Below are 12,700 nucleotides of genomic sequence, written 5' to 3'. Positions count from 1 at the left end.
AGCTAGATTGTCTCATCTTTTACTCCATATAAGTTGTATTTTTATACATTTAATGTATGTTTCCACACATTCATGTTCAACAAACCTGACATTTACAGTAACCAAAGTCAAGAAAACACAATATATTATATACCACATAAAAATGCAGAATATAAATTTATATATAGAAATTTCTCTTGAAGATCTACATACGTTCTTGTCACATCTTGTTCAATCATTGCTCGAAGCTCTTTATCCTGGAAAAATTTATTCCAAAGACTCTGAAATAAGGAAAAATTATTGTATGAAACCAAGACTTCTACTAATACTTAAGGCTTATAAACTACATCAGCAAAGTACTGTACAAATATTAACTAATTAATCCTCAACATTCCTGGTAGACAGGGACATCAACATTTTATGGGAGATAAAGAATGTTGGTGATCAGCACAACATATCTGAGAAAGTCAGTTTGGATCAGAAATAAAAACATTCAAATTCCTGGTTCCTTGTTCTAGGCTCATAGCATTTGCTCACTGGATGGCTGCAGGTTTGTGAGTTACTTGTTTGGGTTCCAGGAAGAATATGTAGAATGGCAGAGTAAAGTCAAACTTATCTGAACTAACAACTCAACTGAAAAAAATTCAGCTGTTCACACAAGGAATAAGGTCTGGAATATGAACTGTACCATACTTCTTTTAAGAATATATGGACTTTAACTGCAAGCTGCTGCAATATCCAAAATAAGAAATTGTTTGGGAGTAATTAGTTTGTTTTAGTGGAGACAAAATCATATAAAGAGTGCATGATAATTGAATAACTATTACGAAAATGACATCATTCTAATCCACTCTAAGACCAAGACTGGCCAGTCTAAAAAAAATTATGATAGGAAAAGTCAGTCAAAATAAAAAATATTAAATAAAAGAATCTGAAGTAGGTTTAGCTTCTTCTGTAGCTATGCTTATGACCATTTTCATCCTCTCTCTTTTGTTTCAATGCCTTCCTTACCAATATGTTGTAAAAGCTGACCAGAAAGAGGTCAGAAAGTGCTGTTAATTGTATGCTCCAGAAAAAGCATTGGAAACTGTAGTCTTTATTGCAGAGGATGGCAGTTGCATCAAAATCCAGATGGAGCAAAATTTATGGCAACTTTCATGCAGGTTAGGTAAGTTTTCAGATAGCAGAAGCACCAGTAAATTAAATACAGTACAGAGTCTGTACAATACTTCCACAACTTCTTGCCTCCCTGTAAATAATTCTCTGCCATGGTGGCTTATGCTCCACAGACAGAAAAGAGAAAGTAAATTAATGCTGTCTATGGGAAGAGAAGTAAAATAACAAAACTCCATGTTAATTAGTTGGTATATTAGTGTCACAACGCAGGAAAAAACTCTAAACTTCAAATAATATTTATATCCTTGATAATGTCTTACATACAATGAGTACCTTTTTAACTCATAACTCTTTTCATGCAGCTAGACCATATTTTGGAACTTCTCTGCTCCCACCCTGGCCCACCAGAAGAGAGGAAGCAAATAGAAGCCACATTACAAAAAGCAAGGAAAAATCAGGGCATTAAATGGGTATAACATTAAGTCACACTAGAGGCATTTTTCTTCATTCCTATGCCTGATTTTGTCAGTGGCTTTGTTTCATAGATTAATCCCCTGCCACATATTCTGACATGTTAACCTTTGTTTTCTATATCCAAAAGATACCACAGGCAGAGAGTAAGGTTGAGCCACTGTGTATAATCACAAACTACAGCAGAAATGCTTTAAATCTTTTACATTTGACACAACTTTCTGTCCAGCTGGATGCAAGAACAGTTTGATGATGTGCATAGTCATAACAGCTGCAGAGCTCTCTCCTTCTAAATTAAATAAGGAGCACAGCATCACTCTACAGATGAAGTATGGGCTTCTGTTTGTGAACAAAACAGGAGTCATATCACCAGAGATATCTGAGACAGTCTTTTCAGGTGTAGATCTTTTAAATGCAGCCAAACAAATTATTTTCATGGCATCAATTATTTTAGAATATTGATAAAAAGGAATTTTGATAGAACAAGGGTAACACAATTAATAGAAAATCTTAAAGAGGTGTGCTATAAAATACTTAAAAGCTTTTCAGGTATACCTAAATGCAGTAAAAAACACATTCAAGGCTGAACAATCTTCCAGACAGGGTTCTGTTAACAGTATTCACTTCATATTGACTGTTTGAACACTCCTTAAACCAGAGCCATTTGATATAGGAAATGAAAAAATTCAGTGATAAAAAAGTGTATCAGTTAATTATAGTCCAGCCCTGATTTTTTGTTTAGCACAGCCTCCACTGAGTTAAGCTCTAAAAATCAGAATATCAACCTGGTTATTCAGCAGAACCTCCAGAACAATAGTTAACACAAATCTGTCTGGACATTTAGGAGGGAGATTTTAGCACCTGCCATTTTGCCTACTTCAGCAAGAACTCATTTGTGTCAGTATGAGGAAGATGAGAATTTTAGTGGCATATGCTGGGTTAACTTACCCCCTCATCCTGAGAGAGTGGGTTGTTGATTATCAGATCTTGCTGTCCTGCTTTCCGAGGGTTTGTAATGTGCTAGGTAAAAACAGAAAAAAACCATCAAATCCTCTCCTGTTATGCTATAAATATTAGTATCTATGCCAAAGTATGATAATCTATTTTTTACCAACTTACAATTTCTTTGATCTTATTGTAAGAAGTTCTTAAGTCTGAAGTGGTTTTAATCCATTGACTTCTATCTTGTGGGAGAACATCCAGAAATAACTATTGGCAAAACAAAGTAAATTCATTAAGTTTCATCAGTTTTACATAGTTTTTTATATAAATCCTGCCAGACAGCATAAACTAGCTCAGAAAGAAAGAGAAAGCAAAGAGCTATAAAACATTTCTGGTTTTAGTGCTTTCTAGTCCATAAATAAGTAGCTAGAAACAACAGCAGTTCTACAGTGCAAAATTAAGCATTAAAGTAAACTGAAGCCATGAACTCAAGCTTTGCAAACTGTTACAGCTTCAGTAAAGTTGATGGAGACTTCCACAGCAGAAACAAAATGGAAAGATGTGAAAATAAATATACAAAACTAGAAGCTGTTTATGTAATACTGATGACCTGATGCAACGTACTTAAAACAAACCACAAATGCAGAGCAGGAACTAAGCACTGAGGGATATACCCAATGTAAGAAATGAAACATGCTCTAGAATTCTGCAAGACAGCTGAGAGAGTCAGTTTTGCAGAAAGTTCTGGAGAATGCCTACATCTCAGTTTTTTCTTTAAAAAACTCTTTAAAATGTCTCTTTAAAAAGCGTTAGAAAGAAACATGCAGTGCAAAATACTACTGCATTTGAAGCAAGGAAAAACCCTGGTATTTTCTTGCTTTTTCAATGTTTTTATTTGCACATTGTAAAGTGTTAAGAAACAGTAATACTGACAAACAGAAGTACTGACAAACAAAAACCATTCCCAAATTACTAAAAAACCATTTAAAATTTCAGAACTTAACAACAGAGCCCTAATGCATATTAGGACAAGCAAATAAACCCTGCCTTATTTCTAAAATAAAATGACTCCTTTATTTAATTAGTAGACAAGGAAGGACTTGATATTGGTGCTAGTTCAGGGCTTTGAGTTATGGCCTCCTAATTTAGAGACTTAAAAAGAAACAATGCAGGTGGTATATATTCGTCTGGCTTGCTGAATAAAATATTTTCATTAATTTTAAACTAGTTCATTGCTACATACATTTTAAATTTCAAACTTTTTCTTTCTTTCATTCATATATAAAGAATATTTTAAATTTCTTTTTATAGATCTCTGTGCCAAAATGATGGTTGAGATATTCCAAGTGAATTTAAATTATCAGCATTAACACACAGTAACTCCACTAGAAAAAAATTTCTCTACTATCAGAGTTATTGCACAACAGAAGAATTGATGTCATTGCAACAAAATTTGTTGGGACTTTATAGAGCAACCCCGTATTACCTTGCTTTCTTTCTCTTCGTTCCCCTACTACTTAAAAAAAAAAAAAAAAAAAAAAAAAACAAAAAAAAATTCCCAAGGAGCTGTTTTGCTTTTGGAAGACCTTGCTCCCCTCTCCATCCTGTTGTTACAAAAGGGATTGGTCTTAATCTTCTCTTTTTAGTGGGAAAACCAGCTAGCAGAAGCATCTGACTGATTTTAAAGCAGTCCCAAATTCCACAAAACCATAATTTTTTAGACTAACTTCCTATCTGTTTCCAGTGCATGACTTTCCTGCACAGATACTGAGAAGGAGTGTGGCACTCAATTCTAAACATATCACCAGCACAAAGATATGCTTTCCTAGGATTCTTTTGCTATTACCTGCAATTCAGCTTTAAAGCAACTCAACGTGGTTAGCAAATGTCCAATGAATTATAAAAATGAGTAGGAAAACACTGGGATGAAGTCTCTTGGAAAATTCATGATTCTTTGCATCAATAATCTTCCAGCGCATCAGGTAATGTGTTGATATATTGCAACCACAAACTGTAAATAAATATTTTCTCTTCTTACCTTCCAGCAAACACTACGGAACCTGCTGCTTCTCAGCTGCCCATTAATCCCCTTCAGCCGTATAGTTGCCAAGTAATTGTTGTTTACAAATAGTTCTTCCCATTCTTTACTGCAAAAGCAAAAGGAATGAACATTTAAACACACAAAAAAAAAAGCCTTAGCTGATTTAAGGACTATATGACACTACACAATTTTGGATAAGCAGGGGAAAGCAACTTTTTAAAATGTATATATTTAGTTGTGTACCACTTCTAAACGCATGGCTGTTTTTTTGGACACATTTCTTCTTTGGATTTAATGAATATGTAGATCGCTATAATTATGCCAGCTACTGAAATTCATAATGTCTATGGAGGCTATTCCATTTCCTCTAAAATGTTGGTACTGCAGTTCAGTGAATAAACAAGAAAAATGAATATTAATATAAGCACATTCATGTTTCAGCTGTAGACAAAGAAGTACCTATTCCAAAAATATGCAACAGAAAAGTGCACTGTTGACTGTATTAGCTCTTCACATGACGTATTTGCTTAAATGAACCTTCTTTTCTTCTTAATGTCAAGCTGGGCAGTTAAGCATCATAGAAGATGACTTTCTTTAACATTTAGTGCTATTTACTATTGAAATCACTCCTACTTCTTTCTACATGATCAGTTTTAAAATTTTAACAGGTGCTAGGAAATTTAAAAAAACATCAAAAAATTAAAAAGCCTCACTGTATAAACTGTTAAAGGCAAGCTTGAGTACCTTGCAGTACCTATGGCTGACTAGATAAACAACCTAAATATGCCTCCCAGGCATGCAGGCACCAGGGGCCTAACACCTGTGCCTCATTAATATACAAGTAAATCTGCTCTACTGGGAAACAATTGGAAATTAATTGTCCCAAACCATCTACTGAGTTTGAATAAAAGAATTAAACCTGTATTTCCTGCAACTTCTACTGAAATGAATCTCAAGAACAGTCGAGGCCATCTGATAGCCTTAGTAGCCCAAGACTTGCTCACAGACTTTCTGCAGCCACTCTAAAATACACAGGGCAATTTCAAGGTAAGGAGCTGGGTTATGTGCAAGAAAATGTGTTTCAGATTTATTTTCAATGCACGTCCTTAAGGTGAACATCTCCTCCTTCCCTTGTCACTTGGGAGACTATTACTTCTCCCTGGGAGACCAAATGAAACCAGGAAGAGGGAAACGACTATTACAACTCCAGGCTAAGATCTCACCACATCTGCTTTGATAAGGAGGGTCACAGAGTGGGTTATACTAAATACCAGCAAACTCTGGATTTGCAAATTGCCCTAAATATTTGCAAGATGAGGTTAGATAGTTTTCAGTCTTTTAAGCTGAGTTGGGAGAGTGAGTTTGTTTAAAACAGAATTGTAAGATAGAGTTGCTGAGAACTGCAGAGGAAGGGACTTGGCAAGCCAGGAAACGATGGTCCTCTTCCTCTGTGATAGGAGTGAGCTCATGATTCATGCTGAGACCAGAAGTCCTGTGTTTGTGAATGCACCACCTTTCAGCTAGGACCATATTCTTTTTTAAAAAAGCGTTTACTTCTGGGTCTTGATTATTGATTACTTTGAAAAACGAAGGTATTCCAGATGAGAGCAAAGACAACTGCAGCAGTGTTAGACTGTAGGGCTGCCTAATGCCAGTACCCCAGGTGACCAAAAGAGCAGCAAGTCATTCCAATGGTGTGGAGCAGCTTCCTTCACCCCCCTCACATCCCCCAGTCTCCAAGTCTGAAAGACTATCTGGTCATTTTTGTCTCCTTGTCTCCCACACATCCTCACCTTCTGCAGGGAGCTGCCTACAATTGTTTACCATGATTCTGTCTCCTTTAAATACAACGTATGGTATATAGCAGACACAGCTTGAGAAAAATCTGGGTCTTTTTTTCACAGTCACTTATACTTCAGTAGCTACAGTATATTATGTCTATCTAAATAGCCCTCCTGTTTCTATCACGTATAATATTCTTCATTTGCCATTGTAAATTTTGTAGCATCATTGGCCATTATAACTCCTGCCAAGCCTCCTCCCTAAGGTAGCTATGTTTCAAGAGTGACACATTCCCCTGTGCACGCAACAGGTCAGACTCTGAAGCTATTCACATTGTTCTGCACATGGATGACATTCCCACAATGTCTTTGAAAATGCCAGTGTGTCAGCTGAGTTAGCAAAAGGTTTCAACCAGTGCAACTGTGAAAAGAAAGAACAGAGAGGAAAGAAACTCTTCAGGTTATTTTTCTCACCAGCTGCTGGAAGTGATTGCTACACAGTAAGAAAGTAATTTCAACACTTCTGAAATAGTATTAGTGCAGATATTATGCCTTTAAAAAAAAAAAAAGTAATGCAATTCCAAACACGTTTTGAACCAAATTACTTTTAAAACCGCCAAAAGAAATTTGGCAAGATCATATCTCCTCTGCATTCCCTCTTGGCTGCTAGGATCACAAAAAAAGTTATAAGCAACTGAAAAAGAAATTACTTGGAAGCTGGAATCTGCCTCAGTTTTAGTAGAGCTGAATGATATTTAAAAACCTTTCTGAGCAGCATTCACTAATTCATTTCTCAACTATTTTGAATGAAGACTAATAAATTAAGCTTTACAATTCTAGAGACTTTTCATAGTGGAAATACTGTATAATATGAACAAGCAATCAATTCTAAAAAGATAATGTTTAAAATTACATAGCTCTACTATATAAAACAATATCTAAGAGCCTTGTTAACCCAGGATTGCAGAAAACCCACTGGACCAGCAATGAGAACTGGAACTCAAATTTACCACATTCCAATTGTCTCACTGAAGTGAAGGACTTTAAGGGCTAATTGGAACCACCTAAACTATGAATAAGCACATGCATTTACTTTTAATCAAACTAGAAAATTAAATGCATGATCCTGTGTTATACCACCTGTAGACTGTACAATTAAAGGCAAATGTCAATGTAAATATTTTCTGATTATTTTGTAAATATTTTTCGTTTTAGATTCTTATTTGAGTATCCTGTCTAATGTACTACTGCACATGTTATAAAGTCTTCATAATAATAAATACATATAATACAAGACCTTGTAGTGGTTTGACACTGACCCAATGCCAGGCACCCAAAAAACTGGGGGTGGATCTCTCATCCCCCATGGATCCCCATGGGCTGTGGGTGGATCTCTGCATCCCTATGGATCCCCATGGGCTGTGGGTGGATCTCTGCATCCCTATGAATCCCCATGGGTTTTGGGTGGATCTCTGCATCCTCCCTGGATCCCCATGGGCTGTGGGTGGATCTCTGCATCCCTATGGATCCCCATGGGCTGTGGGTGGATCTCTGCATTCCCCATGGATCCCTATGTGCTGTGGGTGGATCTCTAATCCCCCATTGGTCCCCATGGGCTGTGGGTGGATCTCTGCATCCCTATGGATCCCCATGGGCTGTGGGTGGATCTCTGCATTCCCCATGGATCCCTATGTGCTGTGGGTGGATCTCTAATCCCCCATTGGTCCCCATGGGCTGTGGGTGGATCTCTGCATCCCCCATGGATCCCCATGGGCTGTGGGTGGATCTCTGCATCCCCGTGGATCCCCATGTGCTGTGGGTGGATCTCTCATCCCCCATGGATCCCCATGGGCTGTGGGTGGATCTCTGCATTCCCACTTGGAGCAGCTCCTGCCCCTCCTGCATGGACCTTGCTGTCTCCACGTTGTTTCCCTCACACATTCTCACCTCCTCCTCTTCCTCTTCTCTGTCTATAAGAAAAACTGCGCATGCCCCACTTTGTTTTAATTTCCTTCTTAAATATATTATCAAAGAGGCATCACCAACATCTCTAATGGGCCCAGCTTTGGTCAGCAGCATGTCCACCTTCAGAGCCATCAGGGATGGGCTCTGCTGGAGATAGTGGAAGCTTCCAGCAGCTTTTCACAGAAGCCACCTCTGTGCCCCCTCTGCTACCAATAACCAGGCCATGCCAAACCAACACCAAACCAAATGAGAAAGAAATTATTGGAGGAATAGTTCTTTAAGAAACTTAATTTAATATGCATTATCTCTGCAGTAGCTGTCCAATGTAAAATATCTACTGGCATGAGTTAGGGACAGTTGCATTACTTCAAAGCAGGAAAAGTGTTCAATATGTATGAAAGAAAAAGCAGGCAAATCAATGAAGGGATTAATTCTGCAAGATTTGTTCACAGTTCTCATCTGTTCCTCTTCATCTTTTGAAAAACACACTTATGTCATAACCACAAGAGTTTAAATCTATTTGCCAGAGAATTGTATACTGGGGTCTCCTCTAAGACACACACTTTCTTTCTTATAAGAAATGAGGCTGACCTCTGAGCAAACCATTTATAGAAGTCTATTTTTCTTTCTTTTAAACACGATATGATTTGTGGATATGATTCTTGTTAAGGCAATTACAAGCATCAGATTTCCAGACAGATAAGCCTGAAGTCTGGAACAGAAATGTTCCTCTCAGTTGACTGTGGGTAGAGATCACAACAAGCAGGATCTTACACCAGAAAGGCTAAATAAAATTCTACATGCACTTAAATAGCATTCTTGAAAAGGTATGTGAATCTCTAAGGTCTAACATCTTAGTATAAATCACTGGAATCCCACTATTGCTCAGCTATAGAGGAACAAGCAACTATAAACTCTTTCAGAATGCATGACATCAATAATGTATGATAATTTAATTTCATATATGCTCAGGAAATAACTCTGAAATTCAAATAGTTCCAAGAGCTTTACTGAGGCAACATTGAGCTGGTGCATGGTGGGGAGAGGTAACAGAGACTTTCTCCCAGTGATAGGCAGAAGCAGAACACCTGCCTCTGGCTCTGCTGCTAAATTTCAATCTGCACCATAATGGTAAAACCAATACATCAAACACAGATATGCAGAAGAATGCAATGGCAGCCCATTAAGGCTCCTTACAAAATACATACTCTGTTCAGAAGAGGAAGAAATACAATTGAGAGAGACTGGTATAGCACAGACAGCAATCACTGCTACTTAGCTTCTGCATTTACTGATTTAGAGGATAAAGCTGTGGAAATGTATCCTGCCAAAGTCTAAAACTAGTACAAGAAGTAGTTTCATACTATCATATTCAAACACCAAAACTCTGTGGAAGACACTAAATCCCACAGAAATGTAAAAATGTGAAGAATCACATGGAACTAAAATCTATGTCACTGAAAAAGGGCAGAGGATTCAGCTCTGGGACTGCAGGGGCTCAGATCTACCAGGTAAATATTACTGTCTATAATTCACTTCCAGGTGAAACTGCAGTTAACAAAGAAACCAGTATCTACTGAGTCATCAGATAGTGTGCATCATTTTTGAAATATTTCATGCCAAGTTTTGAAATCCCTTTTTATTGAGTCCTTGAAGAAACAAGACAATTTGGTATTTACAACAACATTTAGATAACAAAGAATATTCCCCAGCCTATGGAATAATACTACTGTACTACTGAAATATTTGCATACTTATTTAGGACTTCAATCTAAATCTCAACCTTATTCCTCTAGACCAATACTACAGCCTGAGAGAGATCCAAAGAAAATTCTTGAGCAGCGTTGCTAGTATTGGCAAAATCATCTTAAAACAATGGCATGCGTGCTCCCAGAGAAGCCAATTTCACATTTTTAGACTGGTTTTCATCTTCAGAATGTGCTTTTTAAAATGTTGAGACCCAAACTCGGCTCCTTAGGGGCACTCAATGAAGCAACAGGCTACTGAACAGGCCATCAGAAAGGAACCAGTTCTCAAATTGTTGTGTCATGTGTTTTGCAATATGAGATCTTTATTGATAGAAGCATCAAGTATCTACATTTAAATATTTAAATAGAGGCAACAATTCCTTTCAAACATACTGCATAAATCCAAGAAACATGCATAGTTTGTATTATTTATTATGTCGTAAAATCAACAGTTGAGAAAAAAATGAGGCACCTGCCAGGAATGTAATAAAGACAGAGTTAATTTTATAAAAACAGAGGAAAAACACCCCAATTGAAAGGTAGTATCAAGTAATAAGTTCAGTTTCTAAAAAACATTTCTGAAACACACGGATTTTTATTTGCTACCCTGAAAATCCATTTGACAGCTTTAATGTGAAGGCTTATCAGTCTGCTTGAAAATACATATATTTTCCTCTGTTTCTCAAAGTCCTGCCTCAGGATATGTGGCAGAGCTAACAGCCATGTAAGTGTGAATATGCATGGCTGTGTTGCTGGGAGGCTGAACATTCAAAGGGGCAGATTTTTCTGAACAGTTCAGGTTTCATCTACTTTTGGCTGACATACAGTTAAAAAGGTTTGTGTGAAGAAAGGTAGAATCACTTTCTTAAGGCAAACATTCCAGCAAATAAAGCTATTAGTTAGCTATGCTCTTTAAGCCACCAGTGTGTGCAGCACAGTTCAGGGGACTGAAATAAGGCTGCTCTGCCAGCATCCTTCCTCATAGCACTGGGTCTGACATAAGCCCAGGATATCTTTCTTTCTCCATATTCCATATTGTCCACTTTGCCTTGGTGGTTCTCAGCCAAAGAGCCAAGTTTGGCCTTGGGAGAGCACATAATTTCCAACCCTTTAACAGTTCAGCTTTTATAGAAGAATTCTTCTTACAGCCATTTCAAAGTCTAAATTTCACCAGCACATTTTCCTCTACCCATTACTTTCCACATACATTTAAAGAACAGTGAGACAAAATGTAGGTATATGTTCAACTATTTTTATTATGGTATTGTAATTGAGTTTGCCAATTGCAGGGTTAAAGCTTTCTAGTTTAAATCCCCCAATACCTTTGAAATCCTTTGCATGTACATGTAGAACATTTACTTTCTACTTCTCCTGACAAGAGTTCCCTTCTGCTGTTTTACCCTTCTGCTCATACCCACAGATAGACAGAGCTCTGTGAATTGTGTGTTCACATGCATGCAGCCTTGTTATACAAACACACATTCATTACTGAAAAGGTAAGAGCCTCCTGTAGCACACAACAGAAGTTAAAAGCTACAGCTTTACAAACCATCCAACTAAAAGGCAGATCTAATAGTGCCTCCTGATATTCAGATGGAACTTTGGGTGTTACTGAAAAGAGCCTGTCTCTGTGTCCCTTCCACCCTTCAATTATACTCCCAGACTTCAAAAAGATGCCCTGAGCCTTCTCTATCCCAGGTAGAACATTCCCACCTCTCTCAGTCTTTTCTCACAGAAGAGCTGCTCCAGTTCCTTCTCCATCTTAGCAGCCCTTTGCTGGGCACTCTCCAGTACACCCATGTCTTTCCCGGGCAGCCCAGCACTCCAGGTATGGATTACAGGGCAAGGATTACTAGCTCTGTTCTGGCAGCACTGCTGCTAATGCATCCCAGGATACCATTAGCTTTTTTTGCTGCAAGGGAGCATTGGTGACTCACGTTCAGTTTGATGCCTGTCAGGACCCCCAGGCCCTTTTTCCAGCCCCCCTTCTCCACCTTCCCTGGGGCCAAGGTGCAGCTAACTTGCCTATTTCCCTGCATCCTCCTTCTCAGCCTTCCTGAAAATCCCCCCCTGTCCTCAGTCACATCTCCCAATTGCCATGCAAGTCTGAAGGTTATTGAGAGTGGAAAAGTAAAAGAAATTCATAATGAAAACCACTTTAAACATCAGTAAGGGAAAATATGGCATCAGTTGATTTTGATTTCAGTAGTATATATGCTGATTTTCAAGTAAAACAGAATAAATTAGAACTAAAATTTTCACTTGCTTTCCATGGATTTTAGAAATTACCATTTTCTCTTCCATGGTATGTCTTCACAATCTAAGTCTTTCCTTCTTGCAGCCAATCCATAAAAAAAGCAACAAAATACCAACAAAAGATGTTGGTAACTCAATCCTTCCTTTATGATTTTCTGTAAAAAGAATCTAAAGCTTTAAGCAAATGTCTTAAATTTGCTTTTCTCTATTACATCGCATAAAACCAGAAAGCAAGTCTATACTACCATTTCTATGTCTTTAGAAAATAATATAATTTTTACTGGAAAATGTAAAAAATCCACCATTTATATGCATTGAAATGTTTGTATCTTAGAAGAAGGATACTGAATATTGGTTTTCAGTTCCTTAATGACAATTTATTCTTCCTTGTCTTTTGATAT

The 12,700-nt window shown here is 37.6% G+C and overlaps 1 protein-coding gene across 5 annotated transcripts in view; it reads right to left on the bottom strand.

Moving 5' to 3' along the window:
- The window catches only part of TBC1D5 (TBC1 domain family member 5), a 311,013-nt gene that overhangs the window by 135,908 nt on the left and 162,405 nt on the right, over positions 1 to 12,700 (bottom strand). For all 5 annotated transcript variants that reach the window (XM_056483375.1, XM_056483373.1, XM_056483377.1 and 2 more), the window contains 4 exons: positions 4,547 to 4,655; positions 2,686 to 2,775; positions 2,515 to 2,586; positions 193 to 260 (listed from right to left, as the gene is read on the bottom strand). In XM_056483375.1, the coding sequence (XP_056339350.1) occupies positions 193 to 260; positions 2,515 to 2,586; positions 2,686 to 2,775; positions 4,547 to 4,655 (339 nt within the window). The remainder of the gene's footprint in view (positions 1 to 192; positions 261 to 2,514; positions 2,587 to 2,685; positions 2,776 to 4,546; positions 4,656 to 12,700) is intronic.

Source organism: Oenanthe melanoleuca, chromosome 2 (assembly GCF_029582105.1).
Source record: "Oenanthe melanoleuca isolate GR-GAL-2019-014 chromosome 2, OMel1.0, whole genome shotgun sequence".
NCBI lineage: Eukaryota > Metazoa > Chordata > Aves > Passeriformes > Muscicapidae > Oenanthe > Oenanthe melanoleuca.
This window is presented reverse-complemented; position numbering and strand designations above follow the sequence as displayed.